This window comes from Jaculus jaculus, chromosome 4 (genome assembly GCF_020740685.1).
Source record: "Jaculus jaculus isolate mJacJac1 chromosome 4, mJacJac1.mat.Y.cur, whole genome shotgun sequence".
In the NCBI taxonomy this organism is placed as follows: domain Eukaryota; kingdom Metazoa; phylum Chordata; class Mammalia; order Rodentia; family Dipodidae; genus Jaculus; species Jaculus jaculus.
This window is the reverse complement of record NC_059105.1, coordinates 179633986-179653636: the sequence shown is the minus strand read 5'-3', so window position 1 is coordinate 179653636 and position 19651 is coordinate 179633986. Positions and strand designations below refer to the sequence as shown.

The 19651-nt window shown below is 40.6% G+C and overlaps 1 protein-coding gene across 1 annotated transcript in view; it reads left to right on the top strand.

The window, feature by feature from the left end:
• Slc9c1 (solute carrier family 9 member C1) overlaps window positions 1–19651 on the top strand; it is a 76562-nt gene that overhangs the window by 8582 nt on the left and 48329 nt on the right. Inside the window, exons 5-12 of the mRNA XM_045147925.1 lie at window positions 408–536; window positions 4950–5111; window positions 5763–5862; window positions 8142–8285; window positions 9409–9583; window positions 13884–13965; window positions 15316–15482; window positions 17197–17319. Of these exons, the coding sequence (XP_045003860.1) occupies window positions 408–536; window positions 4950–5111; window positions 5763–5862; window positions 8142–8285; window positions 9409–9583; window positions 13884–13965; window positions 15316–15482; window positions 17197–17319 (1082 nt within the window). The remainder of the gene's footprint in view (window positions 1–407; window positions 537–4949; window positions 5112–5762; window positions 5863–8141; window positions 8286–9408; window positions 9584–13883; window positions 13966–15315; window positions 15483–17196; window positions 17320–19651) is intronic.

Below are 19651 nucleotides of genomic sequence, written 5' to 3'. Positions count from 1 at the left end.
AAACCTTGGCCTATGAATTTGCTTTTCCCTTTAGTCATCTCTTTTTGTTCTGCCTTAAATACACCTGACTTTTAATGAATCCTCTTATATAAGCCAAATCATTATTTTTTAAAATTAATAAATTTCATCAATTCTTTGAAAAAAGAATGGGGTCTCAAGTTAATTATCGGATTTACATAAATATAATGGACTACCATTAATTTGATGCCTAATTATTAAAGTCTAGACTTAGTGGGCAAAGAGTTAAATTCCCTGGAAGGGAGTTTTGGAACATAACTATAAGTATTTAGGAAATCATATATCATTCATAGTAGTGCAAATCTACCTAATATAACTAATATAATTTTATTCTTTTCAGTGATGAAGTTTTTCTCACTTAAAGAATCTCCCTTCTTTGATATATGTAGGTCTTTCTAGAAGCCTCACAAATTTAATTAATGGAGAAAGTCTGATAACTTCTGTTATATCATTAACCATATATAGTACTGTAATAAACATTAATGCAAAAAGAAACACTATGACGAATCTTACTATAGGTAAGGATCTATTTTTTTATTTCTTAAATAAGAATTGTTATTTTCTGAAAGCTCATATGAATTTGTAATATCTTAGTATAAACTGTGATTATAAATGCATAGCAAATATTAGTGGCATGATTTAACCTTTATATGACACTATTACATGTTACCTACTTAACATTGGTTATGGCTCTGCTGTGAGCACTGACGGGGTTCCCATGAAGCTGTTTAGAAGGGTAGTATTCCCTAAGCTTGAAACGAAATGCTTCACAAGGATGAAGAGGCGTCTTGGTTGTTATTGATGCCATTGTTTTCTTTTCTAGAAGGGAAGCCGGTAGTGCTTCCTGGAGTCATAAGAAGAGGCAGCTGTCCCTTCTCTGTGCCCCTAGACTGTCTGCCATGTCATGGACCACACAGACAGAGGTCACCTCTCAGAGAAAGTGTGCATCATGTGGCCATTGACAAGGCCCAGGGCAGAGCTTGTAAGCAGAGCGCTGTCGGGTGCTCACTGACTCCCTCACCTTCCCCAGAGAGCCGTGCACCATACTTTCCCTTTACCATGTATAAAATAAATGATGTATCTGCATCATAATGAGGGGCTATAAAGTATGTTTCAGGACAGGGGAACCCTAATATTATCAACATTCCTAGAAGCATATTGTGAACTTTCCTAGTCAAAACCCCATCCATATCTTCCTCCAGATTTTTTTTTCTCAATGTGAAGTTTCTGAGTCACTAGGTGGGGGCGGGGGGGGGGGGAAGAACAGTGTCTACAGCTCCCTTCAAAAGAATCCATGAAATGAAAATATTTTTGTAACAGTACTAAAGAAGTTTCTGATCTTTCACTGTATTAGCATTTATACTGCTATGAAAATAATGAACATAATCTTCTTAAGAAATTAATGGAGGCTGGAGAGATGGCTTAGCAGTTAAGGCACTTTCTTGCAAAGCCAAAGGACCCAAGTTTGATTCCCCAGAACCCCTGTAAGCCAGATGCACAGGGGCACATACACCTGGAGATTATTTGCAGCCACTGGAGGCCCTGGCATGTCCATTCTCTCTCTCTAATAAATAAATAAATAAGAAATTAATGGGATGCACTACTCCATGAACAGGGTTATGAGAGCTCCTTCTCATTTTGTCTCAATCCAACCAGCACATGTATCTCCTTGAAAAAATTAATGCTTATAGAGTTGGGCATGGTGGTCTGTGTCTATAATGCCAACATTCTGGAAAATCACAAGTTTAAAGCCAATTTGGATTACATAGTGATTTCCAGCCCAACCCAGGGTATGGACTAAAACCATGTCTTAAAAAGAAGAGTGTTGGGCTGGAGAGATGGCTTAGCAGTTAAGCGCTTGCCTGTGAAGCCTAAGGACCCCGGTTCAAGGCTCGGTTCCCCAGGTCCCACGTTAGCCAGATGCACAAGGGGGTGCACGCGTCTGGAGTTCGTTTGCAGAGGCTGGAAGCCCTGGCTCGCCCATTCTCTCTCTCTCCCTCTATCTGTCTTTCTCTCTGTGTCTGTCGCTCTCAAATAATAAATAAATTAAAAAAAAAAAAAAAGAAGAAGAGTGTTTAGCTGGGGATGGTGGTGCACGCCTTTAATCCCAGCACTTGGGAGGCAGAAGTAGGAGGATCGCTGTGAGTTTGAGGCTACCCTGAGGCTACATAGTGAATTCCAGCTCAGCCTGGGCTAGAGTGAAAAACAAACAAACAAAAAAAGAGTGCTTAAGAGCTGCTTCCAAACCAGGGAGCGCCATACACAGACAATGTGTGCAGGTGATGGGTCTGTTGAAGTGAGATCCTTTGGCCACTCTCTCCTCTTGGAGATGACAGTTCCAATATACAAGATTGTACTTCCTTATCGAGTATCCAGTAACTCTGATTACCAGTATTCAAACTAATCTGGTTTACCAACTTGTGTCTAAACCCAGAGGTGAAGACTGCTCTCTCCTATGAAGACTCAGTCTGGAGACCATTGCCTCTCTCACCTCAGCTACCTCAGTTGGGTATAAGAAATGCTTGCTTTATAGCCTTCAAGAATTGTGAGTGGGAAATGGGTAGAGTCCTATCCAGTGTCAGTTCATCCAGGTCTCGGCAGCCTGGAACTTCTGTGGTCAACCTAGAATCCCTGTCTAGCTCCAACAAGCAGAGCAGTCTCCCACACTTCAAACTGTCCATCTGTGCCCTTCGTGAAAACCACACACAATCTGCCAACAGAGTAGGGAAACAACTTAATCAATCACTCAAAAGAGCTTTTGCCGTAGAACTTCCTGCAGATAAATTCTCCCTTGAAGACAAGGAAGTGAGAAACAGAAAAAATTCTTCATTCAGAAGCATCTTAAAAACTCTTGCTATCTGTGTGATAACTGAGAAATATGCCAAAGTAAAAACCATGCATCATAATCAGAAAAATAAATATCAAGCTCTAAACCCAGTCCAGTGTTCTACCTGGTAACATGGGGAATCTGACATATTGACCAGAGGATTTCTGGGATTTATACCTTACAGTCTAATCAGGAAACTAAACAAGCTCTAAACCCAGTCCAGTGTTCTACCTGGTAACATGGGGAATCTGACATGTTGACCAGAGGATTTCTGGGATTTATACCTTACAGTCTAATCAGGAAAAAACTTTTTGACACTCACTGCAAAGAGGTAGAAAGGAAAATGGGTAAAAGAAGGCACTGATGGAGAAGTTTGTTCATTAGTCCATTCAGCAATTGTTTAGTGATGTCAAGTATGTGTAGGTCCTATTGTAGGACCACGCAGTAAGCCCCGAACACAGTAGACAAAGCTTTTTTCCATTCTTACAGCTTGCCATGTAGTCTTGATGACAAGCAATGAAGTGGTAAGTAACACACTCTGCTGGAGGTGAAAGAACAACTTCTTTTCTCAACTGTTAGACTTTGTATGAAAATTTACCCTGATGTAAGAAAAATATTTGCTAAGCTTTCAGAGTAAATATTTTAATCATATGCACCTATTTGAATAGTGTTACTCTTTGAAGATATCACATATTCCATAGTAGGAAAAATTAACAAGAGTTATTGCACTGAAAGTATTTATCTTAATGAATGTGGGTGATAGAGATTTAAGAACAGTGGAAACAATAATGAATTTGTTTTGATGCTGTTACTGGCAAATGGAGTTTTGCGGAAGAGGGGAGAAAATATCGTAGGAGCCACAGGTCGAGACATCATGCTCAGAGGCATTCCCTACCTCCCCAAAATAAATGACTGACTACTGCTTCCATAATACATAACCCACAACCCCATAGAGAATACCTGCAACCCCACAGAGGAGGGTTCCCCAGTGGAATAGGGGCAGGGATTAGGGAAAAGAGGGTACTGACACATGATGTATCTATACGAAATATCTTGATAATAATAATAATAATAAAGCCATGTGCATCTGGCTTTCATGGGTACTGGGGAATTGAACCTGGGTTGTTGGCTTTGCAGGTAAGTGTGTTAGCTGCTAAGTTGTCTCTCCAACCCTATAGCACATTTGTTATCTACCTATTGATGAACACTCAGGCTGACTTGATATCTTAGAAACAAACACTCAAATTAAAACAATAGGTAAAGGGTCGTGGTGGTGCACACCCTTAATCCTAGCACTCGTTAGACAGATATGGGAGAATCACCATAAGTTTGAGTCCGCCTGGGACTACATAGTAAATTCCAAGTCAGCCTGGACTAGACAAGACCCTACCTTGGAAAACAAAAACAAAACAAAACAAGCAAACAAAGAAAAACCACTGCTGGAGAGATAACTTAGTGGTTAAGGAGTATGCCTGTCAAACCAAAGGACCCTAGTTTGATTCTCCAGTACTCACATAAAGCCAGATGCACAGGATGGCACATGTGTCAAATTTGTTTGCAGTGTCTAGAGGCGCTGGTGGGCTTATTCTCTCTTAAATAAGTAAATGAATAAATAAATAAATCCAGGTAAAGAACTTGAACAGACATTTCTCATCTGAACACATACAAATGTACAATAGGGATGTGAAATATATACAGCCCCTAATCATCAATTGTGGAAATACAAACAAAATTCACAATGAGATATCATCTCGTACCTGCCGGAATGATTTATTAACACAGAAGAGGTGACAAGTGCTGGTGTGTAATGCAGAGGAGACAAAATTCTAGTGCACTGTGGGCACAAATGTAAGTAGACACAACCAGGGAAACTGTCTGAAGGATCCTTAAGAAATTACATATGGAACTAATGCATGCTCCAGTAAGCTTGTTTCTGGGCATCTATCCACAGAAATTGAAATCAATATTTTGAAAGGACATATGCATACCACAACGAGCTAATTGTAGTCACAACAAAGGGGAAGTTAATCTAGAGTATCACTTAAAATGAAAAGGCAAATAAGTTCTATTAATTATTGTTTCATTTTTCTCCCTTTTCTTGCAGTCCATGATCTCATGTCTACAATTTGGGCATATGGTATACAAAGCTTTTTATTTGGAATTTTAAATACAAAATTGATTCAACTGTGGGTGTCTACCATTTTGGGGGATGATATTAATCACATAAGTCTCATCTTCTCAGTTCTGTACTTCATCTTTTATGTTTGTAAGTAAGGGGTACACACATAAAATTAAATAACAGAAATATTCAAGTTAAAAAAAAATAGCCCCAGGATAACACTTGCCAGTAAAGTTTGTAAAAAAAAAATATTTTTCAACAAGAATATTTCTATTTGAATAATCTACCAAAATATACAAAATGTGGATATCTATATATAGAGGACAATGTGTCCATGTTTTAAGAGAGAAACACTATTGTGAAACCAAGAAGAATTTGCCCAAGCCACAATTACAAAAGCTATTATGCCTTTCCTAGAGAAAGAATTTCATGAACAATTGGACAAAAATAACTATGACTACAAACAGATTTAAACATTAAATTATATAATCAGTTTATAAGTCACTTAATGAGTTTTACTTCGCAAGTCAGAATGTATATCCTTTACAGATAAAATAGGTTACCACATCTGCAGGTTCCCCACCATGAAGCCATTGATAGACTATGTGTCTGTATTGGCCATGTCCAGGATTTTTCTTATCATTGCTCCCCAAACAAAACAGCATAACCACTTACATGCTCAGTCTGAAGGGGACTGTTTGCTTCCTGCATGCTGTGATATAACCAACCAGCATAGCACCATGCTGTTCGGGCCTTGCTTCTGTCCAAATTAACACTACTTTTCCCCTTTAAAAATAGGTGAGTTAACCGGAATGTCTGGGATATTTACTCTAGCCATCATGGGACTTTTTCTAAATTCTACAAGTTTTAAACCAGGAGATGAAGCACTTCTTCTCGAGTGAGTAGTTAGCACACTTTCACTGTGTTTCATATAATGGACACTATAAAATTACAATAATAGCCACAGCTACATGGTTCAGGGAGAATGCTGGCACAGGAATGACTCCAATCAAAATCTGCCCTTATGTTCCTTCTACATAGCCCTTCAAATCTTGTCATTCGTGGCAAAATGCAGAACCTCGCTTTGAGTTCACATTGATTCTGTGTACCCTGCTGACTTTCACTCTGCATTTGTGAAGAGCTTGGCCCCAGTCTCTCTATCACTCTCTCCAACAGTACTGCATCACTATTCTTAGCCATGCAAATGGACGTACAGCTGATCCTTTTGCTCTCCTGACTACGGTTTCTGAACTTTCTCCCCTCCTAAATCCACAATCTCACCTCAGTCACCCTCTTACACAACCACTGCCCAATCCCCCTTTCAAGAATCTGTATAAAATAAGGCATGTGTCAGCTTCTTTCCAAGTTGGTAGAAATCCAGAAGAATTGTGATAAACCCCACTATATACCACAACAACCTATAGCCAGTCCATCCTACTGTCTGAGAGAGAAGACACCTCCATCTCCCTTCTCTTTTTCTTATGCCCTTTAGTCCTTCGGCTCTAGCAACCTGCAAACACCTAGACAACACATTAATCCTATCACCTGTTGCCTTCCACTTACCTGATATTGCTGATTTTCTCCATATTCAGGCATTTCAAAACCCCTGAATGACTTTTCATCACCTCTCCCCGTGAACAGAGTTGTTTGAGTGGCCGAGATGTGATGTGTGTTCGCTCTGCCTCTGTGCCGTTTCTCTCACCTGCACTCTTACCTTCCCTGGCTAACCGCACTGATAACATTACCATTGCCCATTCGTGCCTCATGTCTTCTCCTGTTTGGACTTGCAACCATTCTTGGAATGTGCTTCTCTGGCTTTTTTGTATAAGTGGCTGTCCTGCTTCCGTTTGTTTCTATTCATGTATCACCTTGCAAGAAAGAAATTCCCAAAATAACAATGGCTTCCTTGCCAGTTTACATGATATTTCTCTCCTGTCAGATGAATGTCTCCTAAGTGCATTAGCATTCCCCCAGGCTATTGGCTGTGTAGCATTGGAGGATAAAAATAAGACACATATCTATGTGTAATCACATATGCTCAAGTGATTCCGATGTTAAGAGAGGATTCGGATCAATTGCTATCCTTAAGAGATCTAGATTTATTAGAGCAACTTACGATCTCCAAGTGAAACAAAGAACTTTTAACAAATATTTAGAAGTTCTTTTTCTGTGCCTAACTTGTTGCACATCCACATGCAACCCTGCACACACATGCATGAGAACCCCCTGCATCTATTCAGACTCTGGCTACGTCATTCTTCCTCATCTAAAATGGTTAACATCACTGTAACACCAAAGCCAGCCATGCCACAGTAAAAGGAAACTATAGGTCAAGATCAATAAGATAATGACAAAAACCATGCTCAACAGTACAGAAGAGTGTATACCTGACTGTCTTAGTCCATCTTGTGTTACCACAGCACAATCCATAAGGTTGGGAGACAAATATATACACTGATTTGGTTTATAATTCTGGTGGTTGCAAGGCCCAAACAGCATGGTGCTATGCTGGTTGGTTATATCACAGCACGCAGGAAGAAAAGCAGTCCCATTCAGACTGAGCATGTATACAAGTATTGAGTGTAGTGCATTTTACGGATAGATAGATAGATAGATAGATAGATAGATAGATAGATAGATAGATGATAGATAGATAGATAGATAGATGATAGATAGATAATCACTCCCCATAAAGCTGGAAGGGAAAAAGATTCATTCCCATTTCCGGAGCACTAGCTAGATTTTAGGAAACAGCTTAATTCTGCCTTTGTAAACCAGAGTAGCATTTTAGCATTCCTTTTAAAAATAAATGATTTTTAGCTGTTCCTAAAGAAATAGTGAGTTTACAACAATATTTACAAGTTAGGGGAACCATGACGTCTGATTGTTTGTGCTGTCACATGGAGCATAACTATACTCCAAATGTGTCTTTCAGATGCAGTTGAAAAAAAGAAAGATATTACCTTACATAAACAAATGAACTTAAATTTATTTAGAATTGTTTAGTTGGCTTAGTGGATTTTCTTTACTCTTCCATTTTAGTACTTACAGTGTGTGTTGTTAAATGTCTCATTCATCACTATTTTGTTGATAACATTGTCTCACAGATAATAAATATGTAATAAATATGTTAACTGTAACTAACTGTATTTTAATCTTCTTTCTGAAAACATGCAGATTCTGGAATTGTCTATCATTTGTTGCTTTTCTTATGGTGTTTACTTTCATTGGACTTCTAATCCCTACACAAACATATTTATATATATCATTCTCTGATCTATATTATTCATTAAATATTTACTTCACACTGATTGTTTTAAGGTAAGAAGAGTATTTGACTTTTTTATTTATACAAAGGAAGTTAAGTGTTTGAAGACCATCTTTTAAAATGATGAACTGATATGATAATTCACAATGAACAGTTAACTCAAACCTTTCAAGAAATCATTGGCAAATCAATACTCATAGTTTTCTCAGTTTTTAACTGAATTTCAAAGCAATGTAAATATATGAAGATTAGAAAGAAGAAAAAATTTCAATGCTCTATGAAGGTTACTAAGAAGCAACAACTGTTAACATTTGGCATATTTCATTCAGCATTTCCATTTCTCTATAAGGTTTTATAAGTTAGTTGTATCTTTTGATTCTGTAATATTAGACTAGAATCCCTACGAATTCAAAATTATAGTTGGAAATAGCTTATTAAAAATAATAAGGAAGCTCTCTTTGTAAATGCCTTTTAGGTTTCAATAATTTTTGTGCTTTCAATAATTTAAATAATATATCAGACAGGAGAATCTGAAAAGGGAATGACATACAATTAGGAAAACCCACCGTGACTGGAGTCTCACAGCTGTCTGCCTCTCCCAAGCTAACAGTCTATTTCCATGTAGGAAAATTAGTTGGCTTAATATCAATGCTGCTGGTGCAAACCCAATGGAAAACAGACCCAAATTATCAGATAAAATTTATATGAAATTTACAAATGTCAAGCGACTGAAAGAAAAAATGGAAAAGATGTGATCCATATCAGGCAAATTTAGCAAGTTTAAAATCTGTGGGGGCAAAAAAAAGAAAGAAGGAAAGCCATTTTCTTCTCATTTTCTCTTCATTGGGTTTGTCCTACTTCTTGTAATGGTTCAGATTGCATCTACCAAATATCTGTTACTTTTCTGCTCCAGCTGAGGAAGTACCAGTGAAATGTGATTCCAAATTGCCCTACCACTTACCTGATGGAAAGAACTAGAGAACGATGCTATTTTCTTGGCATATTCCTCTATGGGGTATGCTGTCTGCCTTCTTGTGTTGTGTGAAAAAAAAAAAATGGCTCATTTGTTTGATAGTTAATAATTCCACAGGCAATATATTGGAACAGAATAGAATAAAAACTCAGGGGAAATTTCCATGGCAAGAATAACTTTGGAAAACTTGTTTTGATTTTTAGACTTCTGATCTTTCTACTAATGAGCCCCATTTTGTGTCGACTTGGCCACGGGTTCACCTGGCGCTCGGCGTTCATCATGGTCTGGAGTGAAATGAAAGGGTGGCCCAATATCACCATGGCTCTGCTGTTTGCCTACTCAGACCTTTCTCTTAGCTCGGACCGGGAAAGGTCTCAGGTAAACACACTTTATTTTCGTAATGGAGTAATTGATGAAAGTGTTGTGTTGCGCTCAAACTCCGAATTTTTGTGGGTGATACAGCCGCATCGTATGTGGGCCCCATGGGAGGGATTTAGCAATGATGGCAAGACTTGGAAGATCTGGGAATTTTCTTCCTCTTGCAGCTTAGTGATTCAAAGCCTCCCCTTGCAGGCCTAAAATGGGCTTGCGATGTCCTAACAGCACATCATACCGGCTTAACTCTCCCTCCACTAAATTTCTAGGGAAGAGATACAAAGAGCTTTGCATAAAGTGTGGCAGGATCCTTGTGTGTGTGAGATGAAAGTAATAGTCAAACACTTTAAAAACTAAACATTTTCACTGTCTGTAAAACCAATTTTTTGTTTTGTAAGATAGGATTTTCTACAGCCAAAGCTTGCCTGGGTCTCACTGTGAGACCAAAGCTAGCCTCCAACTTCTGGTCCCCCTGTCCCTTCCTCCCAAGTGCTGGGGTTACAAGTATGTGCCACAACACCCAGTGTGCAACCAAATTATCTAATTTTTTATGATTACAAATTTCTTTATTACAAAGTGTTTAAAATGTATGTCATCTTCCAAATACATGTGTGGTTTTCTTCATTGACTATGGAAAAGATCATATTTTTCCAACTTTCAAGTAGAAGGGCAGAGGGTCACAGGGTGACAAATCCAGGGCTTAGGTGACCAGGCAAGGCCATCCGATTAATAGATCGCAGCAACTTATGGGATCCAGGAGTTTCTTACCTAAAAATGTTGCAGACGAGTGTGCTCAAGACGGGGAAGAAAATCTGACTACAGTTCAAGTCATTTCATACCGGAACACAGCCGTGTAATTTAGGAATTGTTTTTAAAAAACTCAATTAGGTGTGTGCGTGGTTCATTGGCATCCAGCCTTCATACCTGCCTGTTCCCATAAGCACCATGTTTAGCCCCAGCTGCAGCACACCTGCGTTTCAGCAGCCACTTCTTTTCCACATAGATACGCAAACTGGGAACAAAGTTCTAACCCTTCTTTCCCACTGTTAGAGTGATACTGCGTGCCTCTTCCTGCGGCTGTGCCCCCAAGGGTGGCTTGAGGGATGCCCAGAATGTCGCCTGGTAGATCCAGTAGACAGACGCGCTTGCCAGTTTCTGTCTCACTTGACTTCACATTTAAGAGTGCATTAAGCGTTTCGGGAAGAAGTTCTTTATCAGCTCCCTTGAGGAAGCACGCACTCATAGATCAATCACTCAGGCTCCCCAACCCGCCACCCACGGGTCCCCCTCGGCTCTGCTGCTGCAGGAGCACAGGGGGCTGAGGCTCGAACCCGCGCCGTCCCAAATTGTCCAGTGTTAAATGACTTCCTCTTCTTTTTAATCTCTTTTCCCTCTGCCGAATAATAAAAACCAACGTGGTCTGTGTGATGAACATTTCACACAGATCTAGATTCTGATATTTTCACCATCAGAAAGTTACTGAATTCCACCTAGCCCCGGGGATCACTCCAAACAGGCAGCCACAGAGCCAATAGTTAGCCAGCAAACGGTGAACAGGTAAAATTTCGTGGGGAAGGAGCCAGAGCTGATTCATAGTATTTGCCAATGTCTGTTGTGTCGTCACTTCCTCCCATGGAACATCAGCCAGCTCATAAAACTTCCCGAAAATTTAATGGTAGGCTCTCATGGCTAGACAAACCGTGTATATTTTATATAAAAGGGTTATTATTATTTTGTTTGTTTGAGGTAGGGTTTCATTCTAGCTCATGTTGACCTGGAACTTACTCTGTAGTCCCAGGCTGGCTTCGAAATCACAGCGATTCTCCTACCTCTGCTCCAGAGTGCTGAGATTAAAGGCGTGTGCCACCATGTCAGGCTTAAAAGTGTTGTTATGATAAATAAATCTGTACATGAGAGCTTTAATCCCAGTACTTGGGAGGCAGAGGTAGGAGGATCACCGTGAGTTCAAGGCCACCCTGAGACTACATTAGTGAATTCCAGGTCAGCCTGGGCTAGAGTGAGACCCGACCTCAAAAGAACTAAAATAGGGCTGGAGAGATGGCTTAATAGTTAAGCACTTGCCTGTGAAGCCTAAGGACCCTGGTTCAAGGCTCAACTCCGCAAGACCCACATTAGCCAGAAGCACAAGGGGTGCACATGTCTGGAGTTCGTTTGCAGTGGCTGGAGGCCCTGGTGTGCCCATTCTCTATCTATCTCTATCTGCCTCTTTCTCTCTCTGTCTGTCACTCTTAAATAAATAAATAAATAAATAAATTGTACATGAAATGGTTAGAGTGATGTAATAAATGACCAATAAATACAAGTTCCAGTGTGACAATAAGTTAGTGATGATTACCTGACGTGTAGTCCTGCTTTGAAATCAAACTTTAGTATACACCACTTAATAAAACACCACACTGGGGCTGGAGAGATGATTTAGCAGTTATGGCACTTGCCTGTGAAGCCAAAGGATCCAGGTTCAATTCCCCAGGACCCAGGTAAGCCAGATGCACAAGGAGGTGCATATGTCTGGAGTTTGTTTGCAGTGGCTGGAGGCCCTGGAGTGCCCATTGTCTCTCTTTCTCTCTCTCCCTCTTTCTCTGTCTAGCTCTCTCAAATAAATAAATGAACAAAATTAACAAAAAGCACACTAGTAATAACTACTTGGAAAGGAAACAGTACTCTTTTCTGCCTAGCTAGACTCTTCTGATAGCTTACTAATACAGAAAGGCATTTGGGAAACAACTGTGTCTTCATAGGCATGCTAACTTTTTGTTCCTGTCTTTACTGCACACAAGTTATATGACTTGGGTAAATAATTTACAGATTTGTAGTTGTAGTGAGAATGAAATAAGTCTAGATATTAAACTATATGCTAACTGTAAAAGTGTTAGCACTTATTATTGTTATTATTAAACTCAGCTAATGGTCCTGAACCTGGATTGTACATTAGAATGATTCAGTAGCAATTAGAAAAAAAAATGCCAATGCTGGTGGAATTCTGGCCTTTGCTATGGTAAGGTTATCATGGTCTAAATAACTACTGGAACTAATGAGTGAGTTAAGTTATATTATGGAATGTATATGAAGTATACAAAACAATACTGTTTGTCTATATCATAATTAGAAATGTGAAATAAGGGATGGAGAGATGGCTTAGGGGTTAGAGCAAAGCCACAGGACCCAGGATAGAGTCCTCAGGACCCACATAAGCCAGATGCACAAGGTGGTGCATGTGTCCAGAAGGCCTTGTGTGTGTCCATTCTCTCTCCCTCTACCTGCCTCTCCCTCCCTCCCTCCATCTCTCTCTCTCTCGTAAATAAATTTTAAAAAAACATAAAAAAGAAATATGAAATAACGGCAGAAGTTGTAGCTCAGTGATAAGATGAGTCCTGGGAGAAAGGGAGGTGGGAGATAAGGAGATGGTAAGAGAGAGAATGAGAGGGAGATGAAATAATAAACAATAGCATTAGAAGCAGGACATGGAAACAAATTGAAACACATATCTATTACTTGTCTGTGACAGTATAACAGTATCAGAAACCAGGGTCCAGATGAACTGCATGCCACCAAGCCAGCTTTCCTCATAAATTCCTGTTGAACTATAGATTGGAGTGACACCAGTTAAAGGCTTCACTGGAGCTGGAGAACATGCTTCCATACGAACACACCTGGTTGGTTTCAGGATTCAGTCCACACGTGGTTGGACAAGACTTCAGTCTCTTGCTAGCTCTTGGCCAGAAACCAAGACAAGGGTCCTTGTCACTTGGGACTGCCTGTGGAGCCATTTTCAATATGGTAGCTGGCTTTCTCAGGATGAGGAGATAGAAAAAGTGGGCTGGAGAGATGGCTTAGCGGTTAAGGCACTTGACTGCATAGCCTAAGGACCCATGTTCAACTCTCCAGATCCTACTTAAGCCGGGAGCACAAAAGTGAGGCAAGTGCAAGGTCCCACATGCCCACTAGGTGGCGCAAGAATCTGGAGCTTGATTTCAGTGGCTGAGGCCCTGGTGTGCCAATTCCCTCCCTCCCTCTCTCTAATTCTGTCTTTCGAAAAACTGCAACAACAACAACTAGAAAAAGCAACCCCCTGGAGGGCAGCCACAATCATGATTCTGGTTTTATGGAAATTAGGTGTATACAGAAATATACTGAAGATTCAGTATCATGAGTCTCACCCAAACTCTTCACTTGTCATAAACATCCTTTAACATAGCACAGCCAGCTCAGTTTGCACTGGTAAACGTAAAATACACTCAATCTTTCTAATACTTACCTTACATATTTTTTTTTTCATTTCTAGATATTATTTCATGGAGTGTCAGTATGCTTAATTACCTTGATGGTCAATAGGCTAATTTTGCCTGCTGCAGTTGCCAAACTAGGTAAGCCCTCCTGCTTACTACTCTTGAGAAAAACAGGTTCCAAATATGCCAAAAATGTCCTCATATGAAAGAACCCATCTAAATCCAAGTCAGTGCTTTTGAATTGAAGAGGAAGTTGAACCTCTATGGGAAACATATTAATGGTTCAGGCCGACAAGCTTATTTTTAAAAGATTACTCATTTACATTAAACTAGCATAACTGAGATAGTTAGTTGTATAAGCTCATAGAATTATTCAACAGACTTTTATAAAGAGTCTCTTAGATGCTGGGCACTATTCTGATAGTACACCAACCAGGTAAGATTTCTGGGCCAATAGAACTCACAGTGTGTGTGTGTGGGGGAGCAAATAGTACATATGCGCATCAAAATAAAAAAGCCACATGTGAAACGCAATGAGAACAACTGCCGATTTCCCAAGGAAGCTGGAAGCTGTGAGTGCTTCAGGACAGAAATGGGGTTGAGATATTTGAACCTCGAAGAATAGCGTAGGTAATTGCACCATTGCGCCTGCAGTTTAAGTGCTAGTCCAAGTCTGCAGGCAGGAGACCAATGCTGCAGCTCAAAGACCATCAGGCAGAGAAGGTGAGTTCTCTCTCTTCCTGCCTTTACATCCATCTGTTCAAGCTGCCTGCAGATAGAACGAGGGGAGCACTCTGATTTGCTGCCTCCCAACTGACACCTCATTCTCACCCAGAATCGCCCTCACAGGGCCATGTAGAACATTTATTAACTGAATAGCCAGGCACCCTGTAATTCAGTCAAGATGACAAATACAAGAGCCATCACTGTTACTGTTTCTTCATCTGCAAAACTGGAGGAAAGGAGGCTGGAGAGATGGCTTAGCAGTTAAGCGCTTGCCTGTGAAGCCTAAGGACCCGGTACAGAGCTTGATTCCCCAGAATCCACATTAGCCAGATGCACAAGGGGGCGCACATGTCTGGAGTTCATTTTCAGTGGCTGGAGGCCCTGGTACGCCCATTCTCTCTCTCAGCCCCTTTCTCTGTCTGTCTCCCTCAAATAAATTAATAAAAATAAAAAATCCAAAAACTGAAGGAAAGGACTCACCATAAAAGCAGATCAAGATAACTAAAAACTTAGTATGTATAAAATGCTGAATTATGTTTTCCCAGAATACAGTAAGCATTCAATAAATATTAGCTATTACCATTATTGTTGAATCTCAGCTTTTGAAAGGAGTTATAGAAAAAAATTAGTATTATTATTAAACAATTTCATTCTTCAATGTTTAAAAGTGCTTGGCGGTGATAAAGATCAAAAAGGAAGCAGTTTGATTCATATCAAAACTGCTTGTTCCTATTGTTAAAAGATGTTCTGTTTGCCTCAAAGGTCTTCACGATGTCACGTCAACAAAATATAAATCAGTTTATTATACATTTCAACACTTTCAAGAGCTAACCAAATCTACAGCCTTGACACTCAAATTTGACAAAGATCTTGCCAACGCTGACTGGAGCATAGTTGAGAAGGCAATTTTACTTCAGAATCCATATGCAGTAAGCGTGCAGTGTCTTTCTATTCCTTAAAGTAAAATTGATTGCCACTAAATATAAATTGTGTCATAAATATTCACTCACAATGTTTGATTGTTTAATTCACAGACAGGTTTGCTGGCAATTCCTTATGTTACATAGTAGTAAGGAGGGAATGTTAGGAAATGCTGAGATGATTAGAGAATGCAACACTAGTCACAACCCATTTGTCCATTTAAGAACTACATGTAACTGACAAGAGGGAGCAGCATGTTAGAGCCATGTTCAAAAAAGTACCACAAAAAGAAGAGAGTAAGCCTTAGAAATTGTCTACTTTTGTTAAAACCAGATTAAGAATGGGAAGTCTTGTGTTCTTTTATTTTCTCATTATTTATTTAGTTACTTACATGTGCTAAGCACTTTGTTTGTTTGGTTTTTCGAGGTAGGGTCTCACTCAAACTCAGGCTGACCTGGAACTCACTATGGAGTCTCAAGGTGACCTTGATCTCATGATGATTCTCCTACCTCTGCCTCCTGAGTGCTGGGATTAAAGGCATGAAGCCACCATGCCTTGTTATAGACTAGTTTATAGTTAGTAATTGTTTTAATATGAGTTCAAAGTCAGCATGATAAATGTAGGTATAGTGAAATATTACTTTCAGACTCTCACAGAATCTCTCCATTCAGACAAGTTCATGTAACAGGACTCTACTCAAATAGCCTGGGATGCATGAGATGCTCTCTCAAGCCAAACCAAACCAAACAAAATTAAGAACAATCCTTGGCACACCCATGAGTCATGATTTCTATAAAGGAAATAAATTATATATAAAGCTGCCCTGGGATCCTGTTTTCCTGCGCCCTCTGTCATGTCAGTTTTTATTGCATTACTTTTCTGTATCAAATAATATGAAGGACTAATTCCTAGGAGTGCAGAGGTTTAATTTCTATGAGATCAGATTCCCCCAAGTCTATTTCATACCCACTAACCCATGCTTGAAGCTCTAGTTGGGACTCAGAACCAAATGCAGTGCTTTAAATTATTTGCCCAATGGGCTGAAGAGATGGCTTAGTAGTTAGGACACTTGCCTGCAAAGCCAAAGGAACCAGGTTATATTCCCCAGGACCCATGTAAGCCAGATGCTAAGGTGGTACATTTACAGTGGCTGCAGGCCCTGGCATGCCCATTCTCTCTATCTTTCTTAAATAAATAAATGAAAATTAAAAATAAATAAATAAAAATAAAATAAATAATTTGACCAATATTGCTTGGTGGACAAGTACCAAGTCAATTCTAAAAAATTTTTCAGTAGCAGCCAGTAGCTAGGCATGGTGTTTTGCTGAACTCCTTGCAATAGACTCATCTGGAAAACATTAAACAGATTGAACTTCCAACTTCCATTCTGGAGATTCTGATGTTGACTATGCAGGTCCTGGGATCATCTCCTTATATCCTGACATATTTCTAGAAATATTATTAGAAGAATCCTAACACGGAGTCTAATGCAGGGTAGTGCCAAGGCCCCCACCCTTGCCTTGATCTGTTCCAGAAGGCAGGTGATCAAAGGGTGACATTGTTCTCTTTATGACGTGGACATAGAGGGCCTTCCAGATGGGGCACTGGCCTTGGATTTTCTGCCATTTTCCAAACCAAGCTAGTATGAGAATTGCCCAAGGATTTTTGCTAAACAGCATATTAATATTCACAGATTATTTTCTTTCCATTTGTTTTGCTCAGTTGAATCAAGAAATAACAGAACATCAGAAGGTGAAATGTCCAGACTGTAACAAGGAAATAGACGAAACTCTCAACATTGAAGCCATGGAGCTGGCCAACAGACGTCTGCTATCAGCACAAATAGTTAGTACTCTCCATTGCACTCCTCCAGACGCATTTAGGACCTAAAGTTGCATTGCAAGCTCTCCCTTGGTACATGCATATATTTTTTAAATATTTTATTTATTTATTTGACACACACACAGAGAAAGAGCTTGCCAGGGCCTCCAGCCACTGCAAAAGAAGTCCAGATGCATGAGCCCCCTTTGTATCTGGCTTATGTGGGTCCTGGGGAATTGAACCTGGGTCCTTTGGCTTTGCAGGCAAATGCCTTAACCACTAAGCCATCCCTCCAGCCCCAATACATATAGTTTGACTATATTTACTTACATAGCTGAATGGACTGCTTGCAATGGCAGTGTTTGTCACCATCTGAGGAATCTGCTTGACAGAAGGAGAGAGACTAGACATAGAGAATGGGAAAGGAGGGAGGGGAGAAGGAAAGAGAGAGGGAGGGAGGGAAGGAGGGAAGGAAGGAGGGAGGGAAGGAGGGAAGTGGGAAGGAAGGAAGGAAGGAAGGTAGGAGGAAGGGAAGTAGAGAGGAAGGAAGAAAGGAAGGAAGAAAGAAAAGAGGGAGAGAGGGAGGGAGGAAGGAATGAAGGAAGGAAGGAAGGAAGGAAGGAAGGAAGGAAGGAAGGAAGGAAGGAAGGAAGGAAGAAAAAAAGGAAAGCTAACTCAAGTTAGCTTAAGCAAGAAGTGGCTCATGGGGAGGATCTGGGGGGTTCACAGGTCAAAAGCACAGGAATTACAAGGGGGCACAGCATTCCGACATGCTAGGCACCCAGTTTCCTGGCACTGCCCTCTTTGAGTCCAGTCTAGTTTTTCTGCAGAACCTTCTACAAAATCCTCTAACAAAGGCATAGCAGTCTTATTGAAATCTTGAGTTAAAAAAAGAAAAAGAAATTGGAGAGTTTTTGTAGTGGAGTATTCAGCAAGACACTGAGAAGCCGTGGTAGCCCAGCTTGGTCTTCTCTGCTCGCAGTGACTCACCTTCTCCTGCGGCCACGCTGGGCCTTCCCTCCGCAGGAGGAGCTGCGGGCGTCTCCCAGCTCTGCCCGCTGTTCAGGACGCCAGTCACTCTACTTGCTCAGCCTGCCTTAGAAAATGGGACATCCTTACTATGCTCATGTCCTTTCTTTAGCAGACAAGTTGTCTCAGAGCCAGCTTTCTCAGGAACCAGAACAACTTCCTTCAGCACCCAAGGCAGTTCCTTGAAGGGTGAATCATAGGCCCACATGGGAACTATATTCCACGTCTCATTTGTCATGCCCAAATTAAGAATCATTTATCCTGGCTTTCCTTATTCCAGTAGTCTGCCTCTTTGTTTTAGAAACTTCCAAGACTGGCTTTAGACCATTTATGTCACAGACCATGGTCTCTGCAGCATCAATTTTCAGCGATGATAGAGACAGAGTGAAACTTTCCCCATGTGACTCTGGCTGTGCGATAAATGAAGGGGGAAAACATCCGTCTATGGGAAACAAGGGAAAAGAATGGACAAGCAATTTCAAGGCAGAAGAGAATTTAGAAATGGCGGAGTAGCATTGGTCCTGGCGTAACACTAAGTGATCTGGCCAGCCCTGCTTGACATCTTTTTAAAAATATTTTTATTTTTTATTTATTTGAGAAAGAGCAAGAGGGAGAGAAAATGGGTGCACCAGGGGCTCTAACCACTGCATAAGAACTCCAGACACATGCACCACCTTGTGCATCTGGCTTATTTGGGTCCTGGGGAATTGAACCTGGGTCCCCTGGTTTTACAGGCAAGCGCCTTAATCTCTAAGCCATCTCTCCTGCCCTTGACATCTTTTTCCAAAGATATTTTATTTTTATTTATTTGACAGAGAAAAGGGGAGAGAGACAGACAGAGAGAGAATGGGCGTGCCAAGGCCTCTAGCCACTGCAAACTCCAGATGCATGCACCACCTTGTACATCTGGCTAACGTGGGTCCTGGTAAATAGAACCTGAGTCCTTTGACTTTGCAAGGAAATGCCTCAACCACTAAGACATCCCTCCAGCCCTCTTGCCCTCTTGTAACCGCAGCCACCGTGCCCTTTGATTAGGAAAGCAGAAAGGGAAGTTTGTAAAATTAGTCCATGATGATAAAAACGTGGTAGACTGATAGAAAGTATAGCAACCTGCTGTGTAATTGGGGAAACAGAATTTACTTTCTAGTCCTCTGCAAGTCTCCAGATCAAAACAGTTTAGTGCCTGTGAAACCTAAGGACCCCGGTTTGAGGCTCGATTCCCCAGGATCCATGTTAGCCAGATGCACAAGGGGGGAGCATGCATCTGGAGTTCGTTTGCAGTGGCTGGAGGCCCTGGCGTGCCCATTCTCTCTCTCTCCCTTTCTCT